This window comes from Biomphalaria glabrata, chromosome 3, assembly GCF_947242115.1.
Source record: "Biomphalaria glabrata chromosome 3, xgBioGlab47.1, whole genome shotgun sequence".
Classification (NCBI taxonomy): Eukaryota; Metazoa; Mollusca; class Gastropoda; family Planorbidae; genus Biomphalaria; species Biomphalaria glabrata.
The window spans coordinates 31,189,133-31,215,027 of NC_074713.1; the positions used below are offsets into that span (position 1 = coordinate 31,189,133).

Below are 25,895 nucleotides of genomic sequence, written 5' to 3' on the forward strand. Positions count from 1 at the left end.
TGCGTTAAATGTATTTGAATTCCTTCCAGAGTGATCAACTCATTTCTTGCTAGCCTACGCCTTGTGTTCTACTTTTTGGATTGGATTAGTTTATTGAAGTTAGTGGTTACCTCAACGTTATCTTAGTCTCACTCTAAGGCCTACATGATGTTTATTTTTACCAGAATTAATTTTTTCATCTTCTTATCTTATGAAATACGGACGTTACTTCAAAAAAGAAGATGATTACGTCATACACGTGTTCCTAGGTCAATCTAGTCATGCATGTTAATCAATGATTTAAATTCTGCCAAGTCATTGGCTTTCCTGGCTGACTCAGGCAACCCATTTCATTCTCTAAGAGGGTGCATTTGTACAATTTGTCCTAGCTTAATGAACAAGGAATGTACCTTTATTTTTGTGTCTTTCTGAATATTTTATTAGGTTTTGTTTTTGTATTTGAAGATTATGGTTCAGTGTTTTATGTATAATTTACCATCACAAAAGAGATACAAGACACCGATAGGAAAGACAAACAGACACAAACACTCTTTTGTTCCCCTGGCAATCAAATCATTAAATAAAAACTATTTGATATAAACTTTTCACATGTAAATTATCATTAATTATGAGTGAGTCTGGTGTGAATGTACATTTTTTTTTATAGTTACAATGTTTTGTTTGGTGTAATGCACAAATTGTAAGACTAATTTCCTTACGAACAATAAAGATAATTATTATTATTATTATTCTAATTTAGATATTTTTACTAAAGGTAAATCAAAAGGTAATCAAATGTGAATATTCGTTATGAACCTCACTGCTCTATTTTGTGTCTGTTCCAGTGTTTTTTTTTCGTGAGTTTAGGGGTCCCAAACGGGGGATGTATATTCTATTATTGGCCTAACCAGGATAAACAGCATTTTAGTTTTATGTTCTTAAATGATTTGTAGAAATTCCTTTTTTTTTGTTTTGGTACCCTTAATAACAGACATTTTTATGGGTAGACAGACATGCTCCAAATTGATTTCCATTTCTGTAATTCATCCAATTCTCTTTGCAAAACTTCTGTATCTTGTGATGTTTTATTGTTCTATATATTTTGCAATCGTCTGCAAATTATCTGACTTTTGTACCTGAACTAATGCAATTTGGTAAATCATTTATGTAAATAAAAACAAAAGTAATGGACCTAACACTGTTCCTTGAGGTATGCCTAAGTTTATTGTTATTGATTTGGAGCCATTTATTATTACAGTTTCTTCTTTCCCAATCAGAAAATCCTGAATCTATTGATGTGATGAAGCCATAATATTTTAATTTTTTAATAAGCAAGAAATGGTGGTGAACTTTGTCAAAAGCTTAAGAAGGATCTAATAAAATAGCATCTATTAGCTCACTATTATCTAATCCCTTAGGAAGAGCATCAATTAGTTGAGTTTCACATGACCTATATTTCCTAAAGGTATTTTGGTATCGTATGGAGTGAGGAGATGATGTATATGTAAGTCATCTACATTATATGGAACGTGTAATATGTCATCTATGATTTCATTTTATATGATGCTGGTTAGTGTTACAGGTCTGTAGTTTTCTAGGTCAGATTTTTCTCCTTTTTTAAATAGGGGAGTGACATAAGTTTCTTTCCAGTCCCTTGGCTCTCTGCCTTGGTTAAAAGATGCATAAAAAACATTTATTCTTTGATTAACTCTAGCCGGAATACCATCAAGTCCAGATGATTTATATCGTTTAATGTTCACTTATAGTTTTTAGATCCCTTTTTCTTGTACTTCTATATCTCCTATGTTTATCGACTTCGTTCAAATTAAGTAACATGTCTTTGTCTCCTGGGGCTGAGAATGCTGATGCAAAGTATTTATTTAGGTCAATTTAGGATGTTAGCATTAGAATAATTATCATTACGCGCTGTTATCTTCTCTTTTAAAAGGTGCTACTCCTGTTGTTTCCATTTTCTTAGACTATGTATGACCATACGTTTTTATTATTATCCTTAGATATTACATTGTTTATGTATTTGGGTTACATGTTTAATTTTATTATAATTTTCAGAAACTATTTCTGCTTTCATTTCTTTAAATTTTCTATATAGGTTTTGCTTCTGTTTGCAAAGTTTCTTTGATTTATTATTAAACCATTGTTTTTTTTATTTTGTTTGATAATTATCTACTAGCTATATGGTTTTCTTCAATGTTAATCTTTTCCATACAAGACATTTTTCGGCCTGAAGAATAAAACACAGTGGATCTGTTCTTTTCATGGAACAGTCAGGACACCACTTTCCACATTTCTAAAGCTTTCCATTATAAACGAAAATTTAAACTGTCAGCTGTAATCCATAAATTAAAAAAAAAATTTTTCCTCCATCTTCTAAAACAAAATAATACATACAAAAAGGCGTACGTACACACTCTAAAAGTTCTTCGGTTGTTAAATCTTGATCTAAACCAAAATGTAAATCTTGGCCTAATAAAAAAAAATTAATTCCCATACACACTCTTGTTTATACAGATATTTCGTAAGTTGGGGCTAAAAAAAGAAAATCCTCAATGTTTAGCGTTCCACGAAAGGGGAAAAGACGCTATTAGTTTTGTGTGAAATGTCTGTCCGTCTGTCCCGTTTAGATCTCGTAAACTAGAAAAGATAGTGAAAATCCGACATCACAATATATTTTATACCATTCTAAGTTTTGATGCAACGGCTACTTTTTTTTTTCTGAAAGCGAAAAATCTAATTTTTTTAATCACTTATGAAAAGCAGTTTTTTAAATAGAAAAAGCTATTTAGTATGCATTATAAGTTAGACCTAATTTAAAACGAATAGTAATCTTGTAAACTGCATTTTCTTGTACTTCTTCTATTTGGCCCGTTGACCGGGGGTCCCGGGTTCGAATCGTGGGATTTTCAACTTCGGAATCTTTGGGCGTCTCTGAGTCCACCCAGCTCTAATGGGTACCTGACATTAGTTGGGGAAAATTAAAGGCGGTTGGTCGTTATGCTGGCTTCATGACACCCTCGTTAACCGTAGGCCACAAAAACAGATGAACTTTACAACATCTGCCCTATAGACCACAAGGTCTGAAAGGGGAACTAGTTAGGCCAGGTTCAGATCTAATTTTGCATGCACTTGCACCTATCCTTTGATCTGCTGGACCGTTGGGGCACTACACAAGATCTGTCTCCTTCTTTCTCCATTCTTATCTCTCATTTGTCTTTGATATAATTTCATTCGGATGTTCTTTCTGAAAATATTGAAGCCTGCCTGGGTGGACCACTTCGGTGGCCGATTTTGAGTTTGTGTGGAAGTTTGTGTTTCCACACAAACTGTCTTTGTAACCTTGTTCTTTTAAGCGTTTTGTTTTGACCGTGTACTTTTATATTTGTGTTCAAACACATAATCGTGAGCTTACGCACCTAAAAGTGCTTTTCAATTTTTTTTTTCAAAAATAATTAATTAATTAAAAGTAGTTTTACGTGATTAACACGTACATTATGGCTTAAGAGCTTGGAACTACTGAACAATGAACTACTGTTGTTATATTATGAAACTAGTGCAGTTATACAATCCTTTGTTGAGGTTGATTCGGCTGTTGGCTAGGTTACAGCTGGTATATTAATTTTCCCTTAGTCCCACTAAACTACACGTTGTACAACAGGACATTTAGAACATAAGACAAAATGTAAGGCTTCAATAAAAGGTAAATTATCAAGCTTGCTAGTGTTACTGTTACAAATATTTTTTTATACTACCAAAGCATTTTTGTACGGTATGCGGAAATATTAGCAGCAAACCCTACCTTCTGTTTTTTTCCCTGATGAATTGTAACTGTAGATAAAATTCGATCTACTTTTCCCATCTTAATCTTCATTTTATCAGCAGTTTGATAACCTGTGAATAAAATTCACATTTTGATGATAAATTTACATAGTTACTATTATAATATTTATAATATAATTTAAGTTATTACATTTTATGTCCTTTTTATAATCAGTGGAGAAAGTTTATAAAATGTTTGCTGTATCTTTCTGTGATCCACAGCTGTGGTACGCTTGCGAGACATGGAAACCATCTATAAATTAAACAAGGTTACAAAAGACAGTTTGTGTGGAAACACAAACTCAAAATCGGTTGATTTTTTTTTGATTTGTTGATTTGAGGCACATCGGCACAATTTAGGCCATGTCGTGCCTGCAGTCCCTCAAGGACCACTCTCTCTCTAAACAACAAGGGCCAGATTCTATACAGTCATATAATTAAAATCAAGGTCTATTCACAGTTAAAATAGTAAAGGTAGTAAAAATTTAAATATTTGGTAAAAATCTAATGTAAATAGTGCATGTTCACAAATTCAGAAATCAGATCTTCGTAGATAGCCCCACTTCCCGAATAAAGCCCAGTACCTTCCCAGGGTCGACATTATTAAATAGTGTTTTTAGATTAGTGGCTCTAAAATATTTCGCCCTGACATCCTGGTATCTGGGGCAATCAACGAGGATATGTTCCACGGTGAGGCGAGAGTCACAGTACTCGCAAAGTGGGGGCTCCTCTCTCTTCAGTACAAAAGAGTGCGTGATGTAGGTGTGGCCAATCCTAAGTCTGGACATGGTTGTGCTACCACGCCTTGTCAGACCCTTAGATGTGGGCCGCCACCTGACATCCGCCACAATCTGCCTGAGTTTACTGTGAGTCTCAGCCTCCCATCGGTTCTGCCACTCTCGATAGGTGGCAGAGGCAATACTTTGTCTCAGGTCCGAGTAGGGAATTTGGGTTCCTGACACCGCATGATTTAGGGCTCTCTTTGCTTCTCTGTCTGCGGCTTCGTTTCCCTCAATGCCAACATTGGAGGGGACCCAGATGAAGGTGACATCCCTACGGTCGGCTGTTATTTGGTCCAACAGCTTCAGGCTCTTATGTACCAATGGGATGTCAGTCTTCATCCGCCCCAAAGCTTGCAATGCAGATTTGGAGTCGGAGCAGATTATAAATTTCCTCCTTTCTGATGCTTTTACGGCCATAAGTGCAAGCAATATTGCGTGCAATTCGGCCGTAAAGATGGAGCAGCCATCGGGGAGTCTACGGGAGATTGTTTTGTTCCGAAAGGAGCAGGCACACGCGACCTTTCCCTCCGATTTTGGATCCGTCTGTGTAGATCAGTGGTTCCCAAACTTTTTTGTCTCGTAGACCCCCTGCCACGTTTTCTGGTTTTCGGTAGACCCCCTACTCAACTTGCAAATTTTTGCAAATTCATCAACATTATTTTTAAACAAATTTCTAACTGTAGTGCGTTGAAGAGTGAAATAGTAATTTAAAACTACACAACTACGGATATAATGTTTTATACACAAATCTGTTTTTCTATGAATTAGTCTTTCAATTCATTAAATATTAATTAATTAATTAATTAATGTTCCTTAAGTATCATTGTAAAAGGTTTCGCAAAGAGCAGTTTCTCGTGTATTTCTTGATCTTTCACGTGTTGCTCAAATATTAAATCTGCGGAACTGTTTTTATTAACAAAAGAGGGGCAAAGGCGAGTAACTGGAGCCTAAACCAGGTCTCGTCGGTCAACCTTAAGGAAATATAAGGAGACAGTGACCATTCGCGCCATGTATCCCTGGGCCGTCCCCTCTTCTTCTTTCCTTGTGGGTTCCAGGCTAGGGCTTGCCATGTTATGCTGGATGCAGGCTGGCGAAGGGTGTCACCTATCCATCTCCAGCGTCTCTGAAGGATATCTACTTCAATGGGCTGCTGCTTTGTTCTTTGCCACTGTTCCTCATTCGAGATCTTGTCTGGCCATCGGATAATAAGAATCTTCCTCAGGCAGCTATTGATGAATACCTGGATTGTTTTCATGGTGGTGATGGTGGTTCTCCAGGTCTCTTCTCCATAAAGTAGTATCGGCTTAACAATTGTGTTACATAGCCTAATCTTGGTGGTGGTGCTTTTTTCCCTAGATCCCCAGGTGTTCTTTAGCTAATGGAAGGCTGCTTGAGCTTTACCATGGCACCGCGATTTGGAAGCAGATGCCAAGCAGATGGGCAAGACGTGGAGACAGTTGGAGAGTCTCGCCCAGAACCGAGATACCTGGAAAAAGCTGGTTGGTGTTCTATGCCCAGAAAGGACCACAGGCATAGATGAGATGAGATAAGATGGTGACCATTAGACAGTTTGTAGCACACAGCACTACACCTTGTCTGACCAAACTGTATTTATATCTTTTGCAAAGATTTACATAAGAAGGTTTTAATTTTATAACTCATGCCACCGAAGCGACCTTAAACTGTATTGTCGCTTAAAGAAATTCTTTTAATAGTAACAGATGTAGGATTTTGTAAAAAGGTAATAACAATGTTTGACCTTTGCTGTTTTCCGTATTTTGCTATAGGTAAAGTAAAGTAAAGAAATCTTGAAAGACGCTCACAAACCAAAATCTTCTCTATATGATGTCGAACAGAGAATTAGTGGGTCTATTCTGAACTTTGAGTGTTCGAAAGTTGTTCAAATCTTAATTTTTGTCAGGGTGGCATTGTCTCAGATGATCCTCTAGCGTAACTGGTTTCATATCGTCATAAAAGTCACTTAGGCAACTGTTGTTTGACAAGGAAGGAATGAATCCCAATTTTAAATAATTAACGCTGTACTGTCTACATTTCTTTTTTTTTTTTAAATATTAGTTACATGTAGACAAAATTAAGCTATTTAAATAAGTATTGAAATTGAATACAAGAATGTTTCGTTTCAATAGCAGGATAAATATTGAAAGGATTAACTCGGGTACAAATCGTATATTAGTGTATGAAATAATTACATTAATGGAATGTGAAAATTAAGTTACGACCTGCTTAAATGAAATCTATTACCGTAGACCCCCGTGGACATCTCATAGACCCCCAATTTATTTTTTTAATTTCGTAGACCCCTTGGAGGTCTTCGTAGACCCCTGGGGGTCTATATGGACCACTTTGGGAATCACTGGTGTAGATGGTGCCACAATCTCCGTAGCTCTCCTGCAGTTCCCTAAAGTGGACTTGTAGTATGCTTGGTCTGTATTTTCTTTTTTGAAATTAAGGAGGGATAAATTTAATTTGGGTTTATTCATTAGCCAAGGAGGATTCTGAGGGGTTTCTATTTTAGAGATTTGGTCAATGGGTGGGGTTAAATTTTGGATGGGTTCTCTCATTCGAAGGCCCAACGGCTGTATGACGTTAGGCCTTCGATTGTATAATTCTACCTCTGTGGGGTTAAATATGAAGTCAAAAGCAGGGTTCGTGGGGTTGGATTTTAGCTTGACTATATACTGCATTGCAAGCTTTTTCATTCTTATATCCATGGGGAGTTCTCCAGCCTCCACATGGAGACTTGGGATAGGTGATGTACGAAACGCGCCGAGACAGAGACGCAGGGCAGCATTTTGTATTGGTTCCAGTATTTTTAGGTACGACTTCCTTGCTGCTCCATATATTATGGATCCGTAGTCTAGCTTGGATCGAATTAGACTCCGATAGAGCAGCAGCAAGGTATCTCTGTCAGCTCCCCAGTCCGTATGGCTGAGTACTCTTAGTATGTTTAATGACTTTTGGCATTTCTTCTTAAGTTCCTTAATGTGGGGGAGAAAATTAAATTTGGAATCTAAGCTGAGGCCTAAAAATTTTGTAGTTTTCACGACAGGGATCTTCTTTTTGTGTATAAATAGTTCAGGGTCTGTGTCAGGACTGAGTTCTGGTCAGCCTGGGTCTCCTGTTTACTGTAGAGGAGAAGGGGGGCAATCCAGGTTGTTGGTTTCAAAACTGTTATTGTTTTGGGTTGTTTTTATTTGGTGAGATGTTTTGAAAAACATAATGTAACTCATGATAAGGGGTGTGTTTTTTGTTCCTAGTGCAGGACGGTTGGTTTTTTGGATATATAGTCTAAGTGTAGACTCTAACTATTTTTGCTGTATGAGAGTGAAAATAATGGAATTAAAGATGTTATATGTCGGTAAAGTGGCATTCTGAATCTTATTTTATCGTTGTATGTGTCATTATGATATTGTCCAGGACTTGGGTACATTTAGCATGAAAATGAGTCTTTGACAGTCTGGGTGGAGTCCCCTTAGATTACAAAAATGCATACTTACTGTTTTGGAGTCTGAGAATTTGAAACCATTATAGTTTGCCCAACCCTGAATTTTGTTTAAACATAACTGTAATTTCCTTTCTAAGGTGTTCATGTTTTTCCCATAAGTAAGAATGACAAAGTCATCGACATACAAAGAGCACTCTATGCCAGGGGACAGCGCATTTATGATGCTATTTATTTTAATGTTGAACAGGGTGACTGACAGAATGCTGCCCTGGGGTACACCCATTTCCTGGTCATGAGTGTCAGAAGCGGAGTTGCCCACTCGGACCTGAAATTTTCGATCTTTCAGGAATTCCTCCACAAAACGGGGGAGGTGTCCCTTAAGCCCCATAAGCGCCAGGTCACGTAGAATGCCATGTTTCCAGGTTGTGTCATAGGCCTTTTCTATATCGAAGAATACAGCTACTAGATGTTCTCTTCTGAGTAATGCATTTCTAATATAAGCTTCCAGCCTTACCAGGTGGTCAGTTGTTGTCCGCCCCTGCCGGAATCCGCACTGGTAGTTTGAGATCACTTTATTCCTTTCCAGGTACCAGACCAGCCTACTGTTAATCATTCTTTCCATGGTTTTGCAGATGCAGCTTGTTAGTGCTATTGGTCGATAGTTAGCTGGGTCAGAGCCGTCCTTGGTTTTTCAAATGCCCTATTGCATTTGATTCTTTCCCTTTGATTCGCCTTACGGCCTTCCAAACCGCTCTAGCAGAAGTTTTGGCATCCAGACTGCCGACAAAACTTCTCCAGGAATTCCTTTTGGCTGACTGTATGGTTTGTCTAGCCTTTGCTCTAGCTATCCTGAATAGCTTTAGGTTTTCATGGGAAGGATTCTTTATAAATGCAGCCAGTCGTTTTTTCCTATCGCGAATAGCACTTTTGCAAGCTGTATCAAACCATGGTTTGCTAGGCCGTATTGGATTTGTAGAGGTTAGGGGTACAACTTTAATGAAGGGTTATCCTAGCTGCTACGGCCTGTAGTGTGGTCTGTAGTTCTACCCTCTCATGGGGGATGCTATCCTTCACAAGGATACAGACTCCACTCCACCTGATGCTTTCTCTGCATCCTCAACATTCTTGCTGTAAGCACTGTAGCTTCGGAAGCTGATGCTATCTTTCAGAAATGTTTCCTGTAAGCAGACAGCTACAGTAGTCTCAGAGTTTATCAGTAGCTGCACTTCCTCATAATTGGCCTTGAGGCCTCTACAATTCCACTGTACAATTCTGGAATCCATGGCTTATTCTAGATGACCTACTTGGAGCTATTTGGCCTTGGAAGGCCCCCGGATGGGTTTCCCTTTATTCCAGTGACCTTGGTATTTTTATTCTTGGGTTTGGATGGAGAGGAGGAAAACCCCCCTTTGGGGGAAGTCTTTCTCTCTGGAGAGGGGAGATCCCTCTGGTTAGAGCAGAGGTTATTTCCTCCTCTCTCACCTCGGGCATCCTCTCCGCTTTGATTTCTCCCCTTAGGGAGTTGGTCAACCTCTAATTCGGTAGAGGTTGGGGTGTCTGGCTGGGTTCTCTGAGGAGAACCTGTGTCAGACATGATGTCTCCGGGTTCTCCCGGAGTGTTGGTTTTGACATGTTTTTCTGTCTCCATGCTCTCATCAGCGAGCACAGAGAACCTGTTCTTTAGCATGACAACAGGGCTTTCCTTTTTCTTCGGAGGTGTGTTCTTTGGCGGTGTTTTCTTTTGAGTTGGAGGAGGAGGAGGGGGTGGTGGGGTCCATGTGTCCGTCTGTGTGGCTATGGATCTTCCTATCTTAGCAACAGCCTGGGCGTAGGTCTTTGTCAAGCCGAATAGGCCCTTGGGTAGGGCCAATACAGCCGATTTCGCCTGGCTGAAGGTACATCCATTTCTTGCCTTGTACTCCTGCACGGCAACCTCCTGTTTCCACACAGGGCAGTCCTTGGAGAAGGCTGAGTGGCCAGCGTGACAGTTTGGACACTTGAACTGGGCTGTGCAGCCCTTGTCCTCATGACCCTCTCCAGCACATCTGGCACACACAGTGTTCCTCTTGCAGATTGCCGCGCCGTGTCCATAACCCCGGCACTTGAAGTACCTCATGGGGTTATGTATGTAGGGCCTCACATACTCTGGCGGTGTCCTAGTTCCAAATGTGAGGATAATAGTGGCGGTTTTGACCTCCTCACCATCCCTACGCCTGGTAATGCGCCGGGCTAGGGTGACTCCTTCAATGCCCTCCACTAATTCCTTCTCGGAACATTCCAGTAGGTCCCTAGAGCGGATTACACCTCTTCTGGTGTTCAGACTCTTGTGTGGCATGACTTCCACTTGGAGATCACAGAGTCTTCTGCATCTTAAAAGCCCATCAGAGTGTGTCTTGCCATCTACTTCTACAAGAAGTTCCATTGATTTGTGTAGCTTAGACACGCTATTGGGCTCTCCCACTACTGACTTGAGTCCCTTATAGATAAGGAAAGGGCTCAGCTTTGTCAGGCTTTTCCCCTCCTCTGTGCACCTGACCACCAAAAATGATGGCCAGGTAGTACAGCTTTTTGTGGCCTCCTCCTTTTTTTGTCTCAATACGGCGTTGTGGTTTATCCTCAGATAGTCACCACTCAAACAACAGGATCTCTTTATCCCTCCTTACCCGTCGCAGTCCACGGCAAACGGACTGGTCTAGGACGTAGTGAGAATTTAAAGTTAAGGAGACAGTGTGATGATCAATGAAGGCAGACTTAGGAAAAGAGGAGGCAGACACAATGATAGAAAAGAAGTAGGGCACTTTTGAGCTCCAAAAGTGCTAAGGAAAGAGGAGCGCAGTTTAACGTCATGTCTCGGGACGGCAAATTTTAATTACAAGACTGATCAAACTAATGGGCTTTGTTGCGCTTACGCGTTTCGTTGCTTTGGTTTAAAACTAGAATAATAAACTGGGACGGAAGTACCCCTTTCAGCTATCATTTTAAATTAAACTGAGATTATTAGGCTGTGAATTAAAGTGTACCTGATAGAAAAAAAATATCTGCAAAAAAATACGGGTAGTTGGAATCAAACCTGATAGAGGCTATAAAAAGAAAAGACCTGAAACAAATGTGTGAAACTGCACTTTTACAGTACTTTATTTGATGAGTGTTTTACCCAAGATCTGTGTATTTATTTTAGGAGTAGCCCGCATTTTCCGATACACAATTTCACACACAAAAAAATAATTGTAGAAATAAAAATTGTAGTGATTTTAAAACTTTAATTTTTTAACTTTTAATAATTTTTTAAAGGTGTTTTTAAAAAGGTGTTACAGTAATCAATTGCGAATATTCGTTTGTTACGAATGTCACTGTCTATTTTGTGACTGTATTATTTTCTTAATATTTTCTTGAGTTAAGGGGTCGTGTTTTCTCCTGATGTTTATACCTGATTTCTCTTATCAGCCGTTGTGAGACATTGGTCCAAAATAATGCTAAGCTTATAAAAAAAAAATGGCATGTTTGTTTTCTAATGTTTTACGTTTCGGATGTTCCTTCAGAGTTGAAGATAGTTTAATTCCTAGTGCAAACCTCCCGAAGGATGACGGGGGATGGGAGCGGGCAGGATTTGAACCCTCGACCATCGATAAATCCGAACGACAGTCCAGCGCGCAAAACGCACGACCATATATGAATAAACTTGTTTTAGATGAAGTCCATTAATTATGGTTGCTTTGAAAAATTGATCTCACACATGCCATGGGCATTGTCACAATGGCCCTAAATCTATAAAATCTAGTTATAATCTGTAGTCTATATAATCATAAATATTCAAGTTGAATTCGAATGGTAACTATAGAATCAGTACACCTATGGATCTAATTCTAGAATATATTTCTAGGTTATAAATATAGTAGAAATAGAGTCTTCTTCTTTTTGCTGCTGATCTCTGAGTTCTTTTGCAGACTGTGCCAAGGAAAAATAGTGTGCTGTCTTTATAAGAGGATTTAGGCCAGGCTCGGGTGTCCAACTACGCTCCTATCCATTTTCAAGCAGTTTCATGTGGGACAAAAAGGCCAGATTAGACACAATGGTGACCTATCTGATCATTTGTATATATAGAAAATGGCGTGAAGCAGGGGTGTGTATTTGCTCCTTCTCTATTCGCTATCTTCTTTGGCGTTATGCTGGGTCAAATGAGGCAGCGATTGTACGTAAGCATCTACATCAGCTTTCATTCAGACGGCAATGTGTTCAATCTTCGACATCTACTATCCCATACAAAAACAAAGTAATGGTCATAACAGAACTTCTCTATACCGATGAATGCGCCCTGCTAGCCCACAATGAACATAATCTCCAGATCGCGGTCAACGAATTCGCATACCTGCCGCCTTTCTGTTTATCTATAAACCTCGGGAAAACAGAATTCATGCTCCAGAAGTGACCCAATAAAACCTACTCAGCCCCAAAGATCACCGTAAATGGACGTCCCCTTTACGTGGTAGACCACTTCACATATCTAGGAAGCATAGTATCGAATGACACCTCGCTTTCAAGGAAGTTGATAACCATCTGGCCAGGGCCAGTAGTGATTTTGGACTCCTCCAGGCGAGAGTTTGGCGGAATAAATCGCTCTGCCTGCCTACAAAAACAAAAGTGTCTATCAAGCAGTAATTCTCTAAACCTTCTATATGGATCTGAGACAGGTGTATTATACAGAAAGCAACAAAGACTACTTGAACGCTTTCACCAAAGATGCTTGAGCTCCATCATGAACATACGGTGGCAAGACAGCAATACACACAGCGATGTCCTTGCGAACGCCGGTATGGACAGTATAGACTAGTATAGAGGGAAATCTTATGGTCCAACAGTTACGCTGGGAAGGGCACGTATCCCGTATGGGGGACGAACGTATGCGAAAAGCAGTCTTTTTTGGTGAGCGAAAAGGTGGTTGACGTAACAGAATTGCCCCTCAGAAACGCTTTAAACACCAGCTTAGGCGCCAACTTGGCTTAGTTGACATAGAAGAGAGCACCTAGTTGAATGCGGCTTCACAACGAGACAGCTGGAGGTCACTCACAAAGGCCGCGGGATACATATTTGAGACCAAAAGAAAATCTAAATCGACCACCTGGGGACAATGGTTATGCTTGCCCTGTGTGGCAAAATATGTAGGTCATAGCTGGGGCTGCGAAGCCACGGAAAATACTGCATTTCTCATTATTCTTCGGACTCGAAGAAAAAACTTATTATTAATTGTATCAAAAAGTTTTTTTTTGCAACTTTTTAAAAGTTATTTTAAAAATTGGTTTTGTTTTCTTTTTCATTTCTATCTTTATTAAAAACTTTACCACTCCATTGAATCAAATATTAACCCTATAAATGCACAAAATTTGCAATTTAAAAGTACTTTATCGGAATATCACTTACCATCACGTGGATACACTTTTTCAATTGGTGTTAGATTTATAATGACATCTGTTATTTCTGATTTTGCATTATGCCTCTTTATAGGTGTACTTGCTTTTAATTCTTTTCTAATTACACTACCAAACAGGCTAGATCGTGCTGTTTTTTCAAATAATTTCTTTGTAGCTTTTACTGTCGTTTTCACCTCCTTTTCTTCATGTTCTATATCCACCTTAAGGTTTGCTGCCTTATCAACATAATTGTTTTCAACTGATTCATCAGTTATGTGCTTGAAGCTTTTGTTTTTGAGTGATATGCCTTTTCTACATCCTGTACTGACCATAACTTTTTCATTAAAGTGTTTTTTCTTCTCGCTGAAATGTAGTCTACATTTTTTAGCAAGATATGATTGGCAAGCTAAAGGCTTCCCTATTTTCTTAGTCCCACTATATTTATTTCCTATGTTCTCATTGACTGGAGTTACAGTAACTTTTTCTGAAGTACCGGTATTAAAGATGATGAAATCCCTACCAGGCTCTGGTGACTTTTGCAAATCAGTATCAGGTGACACTTTCTCAGGAACCTCCTTCCTAACTAATGATGGGTACATTTCTTGAATGACAGTCTGACTTTTATCTTGTATCGGCACTTGAACACTGTTGAAGTCATTAAATTGGGTAAATAATCTATTTGCGAGAATAGAAGAATCTACGTGTACATGTGATCCATCCACTTCTTTCTTCAAATGTTTACTTAAAAACTGTTTACCGGATGTTGAGGAAATTAAATCCTCTTTCAAATCAAAGCCTAAATCAAAAAGGGGTGTCTCATTATGATCCAATGAACTGAAAGGAACATTGATAGATTCTCTTTTTTCTGTAGTCAGGCAGTGGGGCAAAGAGACATCCGTCAATTTATTTTTAAATTTTTCAATTGTACTGTTAGGGTTGCTATACTTTGACATCGATGTGGTTAACTTTTTAGCTTGAATATGTTTTTCTAATGAGACGGACAAATTGTAATCTGGGAAGCATATTTTTTTCATTTGATCAAAATCAGCTGAATGGTTTATATTTTCTAAAAATCCTTCACAAGAACTGGCACACAAAAAATCCATAGCCTGCGTATGGCTCAAGAGGCTAGTAGTATTTAAATTCTGATAAAGGTTTTCCAAATATTTTAATTTGGGACTCTGTTTTATGTCTAGACATTCTGAAAATAAGGAATCAGTTAAAGCTTGTTTATTATTTGATGCTTGGTGAGGTTTCACCTTGGCATTGCCAGATTCCAGCTTTAATTTATCATTACAATCTATATCTTCATAAAACTTAGTGGCTGCTCTTTTTGTAGGCTTTTCTTTTAAAGATAAATATTTGCTATGAGTTTGTGTTGTATTTATGCAAGTTGATACTCTTGCTATGTCCTTGTTTTTCTCCACAGATATACTTTTAAACAAAGGACTAATGGCTGCATGTGAGTCTTTCAGCAGAGTGTACTCATTATCTGTCTCCTTGAAGATATTGCTAGAATTTAGCTTACGGTTAGATATTTCTAATACTTCTGAAGTATCTTTAAGTAATAGGTTATTGTGTAACTTTGTTAACAATTTTTCACAAGATACTTTCTCTGTTTTTTTCCATTTTTCAATGAACTCCAGATCAACATCAGCAAAGTCTGAGCTAGACTTTAAATTGTTAAATAAATATTTTACATTGGAGATGTCAGGTGAGGACAGAATAAAATTGTGAACAAGATCAGGTTCAGTTACAATATAAGTAAATCTGTCTGTTATATTTACTTTTCCTAATTGACTCTTTCCAAATGAAGTCCCAAAAGTCTCTACTTTCTCATTTTCCAATTCTAAATGTTTCTTTTTTATTATTGGCTTTGTCACTTTGGATTTTAGTTGTGTCTCTGAAGCTTTTCCTGCCTTACTCTGAAGTAAACTATCTTTTAAATATTTTTTCAAAATGTTTTTATGCTTTAATGTGTTTTTAGGAGATAAACACCTTATTTTTGAATTGTTAATGGGAAAGGATTTAGTGATTCTTCTCTTCTTTGACTTCTGACTTGTAGCTGTTTCTTTTAATGTGTTGTCCATACCAAATTTTACTTGTGCTTTCTCATCTTTCTGGGTTTCACTGCTAACCAGAATAGCATTAGCAAAATTGACTGAAATGTCACTTGTATTTTGATAATCAAATTTATCAGTAGGTGTATTTTGACAAGTTTTGTCTTCATTTGCAAGATTTGGATCAAGCCTACAAACTTTCAACTGACTTGTGTTCAGAAAAGACACAATGCTACTCTGTCCAATTGTCTTTACTTTTTCAGTATTGATTCTACTCATTTCTAAGCCATAAAAATCATCTGAATTTCCAATGGTATCTGGAAAAAAAAAAAGAGAAATGTTTGTGCTTAGAATATAATTTCAGTTTTTATTATTTTATGTCCAAATGAAAACGAAAGAAATATAAAGCATTTAATTAATCAGCATGTGGAATGCAATTTATGGCTACAGGTACATTTGATTAAGCTTGACAATGAAGAAACAAAAAAATATTAATAAAAAAACTGAACTCATAGTTTTGAAATAAATGTACCGCTAGAATGTGTATGTAAATGTGTATGTTACTATTTACAGTAGCGTTTCTCAAACTTTCATGGGTGGCGCTTCCCTAAATGATAAAAATTCATATCCCCTTCCCCCTAGCCAGCTGGTGATTGGGAGGAGTACTATAGGCTCCCCCTATAGGGTCTGGGATAGTTATCAATGTTACGAAAAAGATAAGAAACATAATTATTACACAATTTTCTGGTTAAAAAAAATAATTTTTTTAAGCTTTTTTGTGTACTAGAAAAAGTTCTAACTCACTACATCCAGCAAGAGAGAGGTCTGGGGGAGTGCTCTAAGCCCTACAGTGGGGTTCAAGGCAGAACCTGTATGCCAAGTGTTTTCCTGCATTCTGAGCTTAAGAAATTCTTTCTCCTGGCATCTACAAGGCCTTTTACTCATAGTAAGTAGAGCATAAGTAAAAAAATTGTTAGCGTAAACAAAAAAGGGTGGGTGGGCGGGTTGATATTGACATTTTTCTTGCAATCAGAACGTATTATTCATCCTGGTAAGGAAAAATTAAATCTTATAAATAAAAAGGCAGCACTGGCCAATATAAGTATGTGAGGGACATATGAACTATGATAAACACACTTTTTATGATTTCTAACAAGATCTGGCAGTCAGGAGAATGGCCCAAACCCTGGATCCATTCACTCACCAGTGTGGTGCACTTCAACAATAATATTGGAGACTGGTTTAGTAATAACAATAATAATAATCTTTATTGTCCATAAAGAAAATTTGTCTTACAATTTATGCATTACACCAAACAAAACATTGTAACTATAAAAAAACAAAATGTACATTTACACCAGACTCACTTATAATTTACATGTGAAAAGTTTATATCAGATTGTTTCTTTTTAATGATTTGATTCCCAGGGGAACAAAAGAGTGTTTATGTCTGTTTGTCTTTGCTATCTGTGTCTTGTATGTCTTTTGTGATGGTAAAATCACAAAATCCTGATCCTAAGGGTGATTTTTTATTTATAGAATCTTTTTAGCTTTTTATGGATGTTTGTCTCAAACAGCTGCCTGAATGGGGTTTGTTTTTTTCCAATGACTTTACCAGCAGTTAGTATTCTATGGAGTTTATTTTTATTCTTAAAACTACAGTTGGAGTAAGACAAGCCTGCCTACTCTCACCAACACATTTCAATGTCTTTCTTGAAAGGATTATGGAAGATGAGCTCAAGGGCTATGAAGGTACTGTAAGCATTGGAGGAAGAAGAATAACTAACTTGCGCTTCACGGATGACATAGATGGTCTAGCAGGGACAGAAGAACTAGATGACTTTGTGATGCGCATAGACAAGACTTCCGCAGCAAATGGTAAGCAAATAAATGCAAAAAAAACAACAAATTATGACTAATGGCGAACAGGGCTTTAAAAGGGGCATTGGTGGTGAAAATCTGACTAATGTCAGTAGTTTCAAATACCTCAGAGCTTTTGTGTCTCAGATGACGGAACGAAACCTGAACTACTGGCTCGAATTGCATAGTCCACAGCAGCACTTTCAAAACTTTAATTTAAAGACTGCATCACTAACCAAGAGATTAGAGATAGGGTTACTGCAGAAATTGGACTCCATGATGTCCTGCTAACTATCATAAAAAATGCAAGCTGAAATTCTATGGCCATATTACAAGGTCTTCCTCCCTTCTAGGAACAGTAGCAGGAAAATGAAGAACCAGACAGAGCAAGCAATGGGAAGACAACATAAAATAATGGATGGCCCTGGCATTGAAAGAGGTTCGATCTAAGGCAAAAGACAGAGGAATGGAGAAAGATGGTCAACAAATCTTGCATTGTGCCCAAATGGTTCAACAGACAATACTAATATAGTGCACAACGTCTGTAATAAGCATGATCATCTTAAAATGACCTTCACATTTAGAAGATCATCTTGTCCCCGACCTCTTTTTTGGAACAAAAGTCATCAACATGAAATGTCCAACAGTCAGGAGAATTTTGACTATTCTGACACAAGCATTTGACTAGGAATTAAAGAGAGACTTGATTGAGCACATCATCAAAGAACCCATTAATGCAAATCATTTCTACATAGCACCCAGGTCTTCTTCTTGGTAAATATAGATTATTGTACGGATAGAGAGAGAGAGACCAAATCTGCTATACAGTCTTTTTGAAGGAAGCCTGGATTTAAAACCTTAAGGAAAGAAAATTAAAAACAACAACTGTATAACAGAAATTTTGGCATGACATTCTTTTGAGATATTAAGGAGACCACTGAAGACATATGCAGAACTTAAATTTGTTTTCTTTGCATTATTCTTAAAACATATATAGCTCACAACTGTATATGCATAGCTTTGGACATGAAGACAATGTCATATTTTTCATTTAATTAAATAGAACCCACTAAAATTTCTCAAAATTATATGAAATTTTTCCTTAAAAAATTACTTACACTGTAAGTCAATAAATTTTAAATTCTCCACTAAGTGAATGCTATGTAATGAGTGGCTCACAAGGAAAGTTTTCTGCAATATGTTTTGCCAAGGCATCCATTCACAAAAATTTATGATGGATGTTGAGCTTGAGCAGCAGTTAGCCTGAAGAAAAATTCCATTGCACAAGCATACAATAAAATAAATTAGTTCTATTAATTCTCAGAGTTTTCATTTAGCCCAACAGAAAAAAAATCATTTTTCATACATCCCTAGCAAAAAATTATATTTATGAAACAAATGAGTCTATTCTCTGCATATTCATTCTGTCTATGACCTCCTTCAGTCATGAAGAGACTGCCTGGGCATTAGCTATGGTCAGAACAATTTTTGCTTAAAGCCTACACAGTAGCAGATCCAGAACTTTTGAAGGGGGGGCCAAACATTAACCCTATGTAAACCCTAACCAGTGGCATAGCTAGGGCATATGATGCCCAGTGTGGCAACATCACATGATGCCTTCCAAAATAATGCAAAATACAGGGGAAGAGGGGTGTGCCTTGGCTAGGTGTTCAGTAAAATTGACTAAAGTGACTTCTAAGTCAAATTTGACAGGTATCAAAAGGGAAAGTATACTTGTAAGAGGTGGAGGGATAGTAAAGAGTCTTCATGGACTGACCGACTCTCAAGAACAGAGCTCTAATAAATTATTTAGTGATAAACAAGATGAACCATCTACCAGAGATGAACCATAGTCGTTCATTGACTGAAGGAGGCCACCAACAACTGTATGACCCTGATTAGCATTTTAGAATCCATGCATCTGGTAAGCTCTGTGAATTATCATTTCATTTATATTGAGCATAAACAGTAGATTGTGCATCATGTAAAGGCAGCTGTATAATGAGAGAACAGGAACTGGAAAATTTGTAAATATTTTTGAACCCTAAAACGTAACAATGGCTATGGAAAGAAAATAGTCTAGTAAAATTAAAATAATGGTGGAAATATATTGTAATATTTTATCTTAAATTTAAAAAAGATGTGATTAAATGACAAAATAAATAATTAATACAGTTGTTTAAAATTATTAGTATATGGATAAGTTAACTTATTCAATGTAGGCTACAATGTCTAAAGGAAAAAAAAGAAGAGAAGATAAAAACAAGTAGTTTCTAGATTACCTTTGGCAAAAATAGTTTTTTTTAGTTTAAAATTAAATACCGGTAAAGATTTTTTTTACCTTTTTATAATAATCAATGCAAATTAACTTGGGTCTTGGTACAATTTTAGCCAAAGTGGTGACAATACTAAACTCTTCTTTAATTGAGCTGTATTCTTTATGAAATAATTGTGAGACTTCATCTGAGAGTAAAGCAAAATATAATTACCTACTGAAATAAATTTTAACCACTATATACAAACATTCAACAGACTGTGAAGCTGTGAGTGTTAGGTTTCAATTTAATAGGCATGGAGATCAGGCATCAGCAAAAAATGCAGATATTAAAAAATCTCAGAAAAAAAAGTAGTTATTTCTGCAGCAGACAAAACCTACCCATGCCATATATGTGGCAGGCTTTTTAAATCAAGGATTTGACTCCTTAGCCATCTTTGAGTTAATAGCAAATGAGAAATATGCTCATCTTCAACTACAAAGGAGATATATATAGAGAGTGATGTCTGTATTTCATAACATAAGATATATCCTTGAAATAAAAAGAAATAGACTCATAGATCTATTTTTTTTTTATGGTATTACGGTTAGGTTTTTTTTCACCTTGATTAGAAGCGGAAATGACGTAAGGTAAATTAGAAATAAGTTGACATAGGGAAAAGAAAGAAATGGCTTTAAAAATTGAGAATTTTTGTGCTGTTTCTATTTAAGCTCTATATAGACTGCAACCTTTTGAGGAAATACAGAAAATAAATTACAAAGCTTTGATAGGAAGTTGAGTTTTTTCACGATTGCAGTGTTCAGGCTGCAAATCTGTCAAAATCGATTCTTAGCAAGCACCTATGAGGTAAAACAACCTGTGTATGAAATTTCATGCAAATTCATACAGCAAATGCTGATATTTCTTGATACCAAATTCAATCAGTCAGTGAGTGGTATTTTACAGATATAGAAAGTTTTTAATGACTCACCTCTCTTGTTATTAAAATCTATGAATTTTTCCAGTGACTTTTTCCTTTTTAAAGTTTTTGTCTTTTCTTGTAATGAATAGGTTGGAACTGTGATGAACATTTTATGGCACTTTGGTTTCATTGAAGGGTTGACAACATTAGTATTGTTTTGATAAAATTTAAGAGATTTGGTACTATTAAGAATAGCTTTGTGTATAGCTTTCTTGGACAAGACACTCTGATTATAAATCTGTAATGGAGAATATATTATACACCTGTTACATCATTAGTGAAAACAATTAATTTGTTTTATATCTATTATTTTTCTGCAATAGATTATGTGCATGTGGTGCATTTTTGTTTATTAAAATCAACAACAGATAAAAACAGTTAAAAAAAAAAAAAACATTAAAAAGGTGCACCCATTCAATAACAGGTTTTGACATTTTCAGCATGAATATTAAAAGCTATGAACTACAATCCTACTTGCCTACATACAAAATGTTCATTTGATGCATGATTACCTGCAATTACTTACACTTAATGCTCTAGGTCAGTGATTCTCAACCTTATTTGGCCTACAAGACAATTTAATTTCCGACACTCATGTTGCACATCAAAGAAAAGATACACAATAAGGGAACAATTAAACAATTTTATTACAAACAATAGTTAATGAGAAGTTTATACAAAACAAACTTATTATCTGGCTGCAAGAGTGCTGAATCTAGATGTTCATCCTTAATGCAATTACAGAACATGGGTTTCATCTGTTTCATAAATGAAAAAGTTTTGTCAATACAAAAAAGTGCTTGTAATTATTGTGATCATTCGTAACAATAGTTTTTCGGAGATTTGGAAAAAGTTTCTGCAAGAAACAGAGTGTAGAAATCAATTGTCTGCATCACTCAAAAATTTTCAATCAGAAATGTTTTGTAAGTCAATCAATCAGTTTAAGTTGCTGGTCTAGTGAGGCAGTTGACATATTGGACTCAGATGGATTTTAGTAAAGACATATTTCATTTTTCAAAATATGATATATAATTTGAAAATTTTATTGAAAATATGCTTTAAGAGCCTCAAAAGTTGGATCACTTTTTCTTTTAATTTTAGGAAAGACATAGCTACTGATCATGTTGAAGGGCATTAGGTTGGGAAGTAGACCAGGTGCAACATAGCTACTGATCATGTTGAAGGGCATTAGGTTGGGAAGTAGACCAGGTGCAACATAGCTACTGATCATGTTGAAGGGCATTAGGTTGGGAAGTAGACCAGGTGCAACATAGCTACTGATCATGTTGAAGGGCATTAGGTTGGGAAGTAGACCAGGTGCAACATAGCTACTGATCATGTTGAAGGGCATTAGGTTGGGAAGTAGACCAGGTGCAACATAGCTACTGATCATGTTGAAGGGCATTAGGTTGGGAAGTAGACCAGGTGCAACATAGCTACTGATCATGTTGAAGGGCATTAGGTTGAGAAGTAGACCAGGTGCAATCTTCCAGCTGAATGAAGTTTCAGTTTTGTTTGGCTTGATAGAGTCACAAAGCAGGCCAATGCCCCATTTCCGGCATCACTGCTGCAGCTCATGTTTGTCGCCATCATGATTGGAATGATTTTCTACATGTTGACAAAGAGATGAGAACATTATAGACATTGGAGTCCTGATAAGTGTGTGCTAATGTAACACAAGCCACTGTTAATCTATCTTGCTTCATGTTAAATCAAATTTAATGGCAACATGTGGTGTGTGTAGTGTTTTTCGTGACATCATCATGAAAATATTTTTAAGATTGGCAAACAGGGAATTATATTCTCCAGTTGGTTTCCAAAGTACCAAATACTGGTATTTGAAGGAAGGGCTCACTGGCCCTTGTCTCTTCCACAACACCAATTGTTTTCTTAAACAAACATATTTAATATGTAAATGTATCTTGCGAAAACAATACACAGTTTAATAAGACCTACTTAGAAGATGAAACAATATCTTTTATTTTAATTATTGAAACATTATTTTAAATGACATATTACATGGTCAATATTCAACATGGATTTATAACTACAATGAAAATAAATTTTTTAGTCTATTGAAAAACATCCCTTTCCCATTTTGTAGGACATCATGCATCTCGTCAGTCATCACAACACACAGTTTGAGAAGTGTTAATTGTGAAGAAAACTCTATATTTTCAAAAAGGTTTGCTTTGATATGTGTACCGGGTAATGCTTAAGTGTATTTTCAAAAGGGATTGCTTTGATTTGTGTAATGCATAAGTGTAAGACAATATTTTCTTCAAAGATATATTATTAATATTATTGTCTGTTTTTGAATGTTCTGCATGAAAATGTCTGGTTTAGCTGGTGCTAACATGCCAGCAAGACAAAATTGCAATTATAATCATTACAGCAAAAAAATTTACATACTGACTGTTTCAGATATTTACACTATTTCAGAATTTAAAAAAAAATGTGTTTACCATTTCTTCTTTTCCCTCTGTAACTAGCATGACTATTCTGCCTTCTCTCTTGCGTCCTGTTCTACCCATTCGCTGTACAAGCCTTATGGGGCTTTTATGGGCATCAAAGCAAACAATGAGATCAACATCACCAATGTCAAGACCTTCCTCCCCAACACATGTAGAAACTAATGTATTGTATCCACCTTCTCGAAACTTCTTCATAACCTGAATAGAAATTATGCTACTTAATATTGTTATGACGTGGGAGAGAACTAAAGAAAATGACTCACCAATTCTCAGGTCGCTGTTATCTCTCTGATTGCAGAAGTATTTGATATTTTAGGTTTTTGGCACATAGGCAAAATTTAGGCCATGCCGTGCCCATAGTCCCTCAAGGGTAATTTACCCTAAGTATCTAGAGAGCTAAATTTTTTACAGTTATTAAAAACAAGTTCCATTCACATAGTTCAGGTCATTACGCTCCACAGCGTAAATAAAATCACACTACTTCGCACTTAGAAAAAATGGTTAGTCAGGGGGGAACAGGTTAACAGTAATATTATAATAAACAAGATTACAAAGAGAGTTTGTGTGGAAGCTCAAACTCAGAAGTGGACCCCAAAGTGGATATATTAATGTTCTTATTATTATCACATTGTTAAATTCATGTCTTTAATGAACAGATTGTTCAGCTCGAGCCTGGCCTAAACAATGTTATCAAATGATCATCAAATTCAGATTTTCTCAAACCTTTACCAGTGGCACCTCCATTTCCAAACCCAAAATATTTCCAACAAGCCCCCTTTGCCAGATGGAATTTTGGGGGAACACTATAAAATTATACAGTGGGGTCTGCGAGGGTTAAGAATGTAATGAAAAAGAATGTAATGAAAAATATTATAACAGATTTTTCTGTTTTACAATATGTTTGGAATTGAAATTTGTATAATGAATGTTCATTAAAGCTAGCACAGTTTACATTTGAAAAGGTCCTAATTGAAAGATGACATAAAATATTTTAGTGTTTCTTGATTATTTTTGAAATAATAATTTATAGCTATAATGAAAAATAAATTGACTAGTCACATGCCCCACTCCTTTTAGACATTCAGTGCCCCAATCCACCTATTGGAAACGATGACTGACATTATAAAGAATGGCTAAATGCTTTCATGGCAAAGTCTGTTTTCAATATAATTATGGCAATGTCTTAGATTCCGAAGATTAAGGATGAGTGCAGCGTTTCACAGTTGCGATTTGCATTGTTTTCACATCTCATACAGACAAAGCCATTGTCCATTGGTAGTCTATTTAAGTTTTCTTTCCATCTTCTGTGCCTTAGTTTTCAATAATGGGTTTACTTTGAGTCTCAAATATTTGCCCCAAAGCCTTTGTGAAAGCTGTCCAGCTGTCTCTTTCAGAGGCCATCTGCTGCCAGCTTCTTTCGTCTATGCCAGTGAGGGCGAAGTGGCACAAGAGTTGATCTTTACAGCACTTACAAAGGCACCTCTGTTATGCCATCCTCCTTTAAGCTAGCCAAAGATGATTGCTTTAGGCATGTGGTCAGCTGCCATGGGGGATAGGTGTCCGACCAAGCGCAGCTATTGAATGGTAATTAATGCTTCTATACGTCCACACCGGCCTCCAACAGAAAATAGTTATTTGAAATGGCATATTTTTATTTTATTTAACTTTAAAAACAAAAAACTCAAAATATCATGAAATTTAATAATTTAGTAAAAATCTGTAAATATTATATGTTCACAATTTCACAAATCAAATCTTTGAAGACAACCCCACCTCCCAGATAAATCCAGTACCTTCTCAGGGTCGATACTATCAAACAGTGTTTTTAAGTTGTGCGCTCCAAAAAAATTTCCCCTAATATCCTGGTATCTGGGGCAATCAATGAGGATAAGGTCCACAATGAGGCGAGAGTCACAGTACTCACAAATTGGGGACTCCTCTCTCTTCAGCTCAAAGGAGTGTGTAATGTAGGTGTGGCCAATCCTAAGTCTGGACATGGTCGTGCTACCACGCCTTGTCAGACCCTTAGATGTGGGCCGCCACCTGACAACCACCACAATCTGTCTGAGTTTGTTGTGGGTCTCAGCCTCCCACCCATCCTGCCACTCTCGATAGGTGGCAGAGGCAATACTTTTTCTCAGGTCTGAGCAGGAAATTTGGGTTCCTGACAGCTTGATTTCGGACTCTCTTTGCTTCTCTGTCTGTGGCCTCTATGCCCACATGAGAGGGGATCCAGATGAAGGTGACATCCCTATGGTCAGCTGTTATTTGGTCCATTAGCTTTAGGATCTTGTGTACCAATGGGATGTCAGTCTTCATCCGCCCCAAAGCTTGCAATGTAGATTTGGAGTCGGAGCATATGATAAATTTTCTCCTTTCTGATGCTTTGACGGCCATTAGTGCAAGCGATATTGCATGTTTATTCGGCCAAAAAGATGGAGAATCCATCGGGGAGTCTACGGAAGATTGTTTTGTTCCGAAAAGAGCATGCAAACCTTTCCATCCATTTTGGATTCGTCAGTGAAAATGGTGCCACAATCTCCGTAGCTCTCCTGCAGTTTCCTAAAGTAGTATGCTTGGGTTGTATTTTCTTTTTTGAAATTAAGGAGAGATAAATTTAATTTGCATTTATTCATCAACCAAGGAGGGTTCTGTGGATTTCTATTTTAGAGATTTGGTCGGTGGGTGAGGTTAAATTTTGGATGGGTTCTCTCAATCGTAGGCCGAACGGCTGTATGACGTATAGTTCTACATCTGTAGGGTTAAATATGGAGTTGAAAGCAGGGTTAGTGGGGTTG

The 25,895-nt window shown here is 37.0% G+C and overlaps 1 protein-coding gene across 12 annotated transcripts in view; it reads right to left on the bottom strand.

The window, feature by feature from the left end:
• The window catches only part of LOC106073783 (Fanconi anemia group M protein homolog), a 143,031-nt gene that overhangs the window by 31,742 nt on the left and 85,394 nt on the right, over positions 1-25,895 (bottom strand). For 11 of the 12 annotated variants that reach the window (XM_056024523.1, XM_056024520.1, XM_056024522.1 and 8 more), the window contains 6 exons: positions 23,089-23,295; positions 20,633-20,861; positions 19,728-19,849; positions 18,505-18,649; positions 13,477-15,843; positions 3,794-3,885 (listed from right to left, as the gene is read on the bottom strand). In XM_056024523.1, the coding sequence (XP_055880498.1) occupies positions 3,794-3,885; positions 13,477-15,843; positions 18,505-18,649; positions 19,728-19,849; positions 20,633-20,861; positions 23,089-23,295 (3,162 nt within the window). Of the gene's footprint in view, positions 1-2,404; positions 2,464-3,793; positions 3,886-13,476; positions 15,844-18,504; positions 18,650-19,727; positions 19,850-20,632; positions 20,862-23,088; positions 23,296-25,895 lie in introns of all 12 variants that reach the window. The other variant, XM_056024531.1, reaches the window with a different exon arrangement.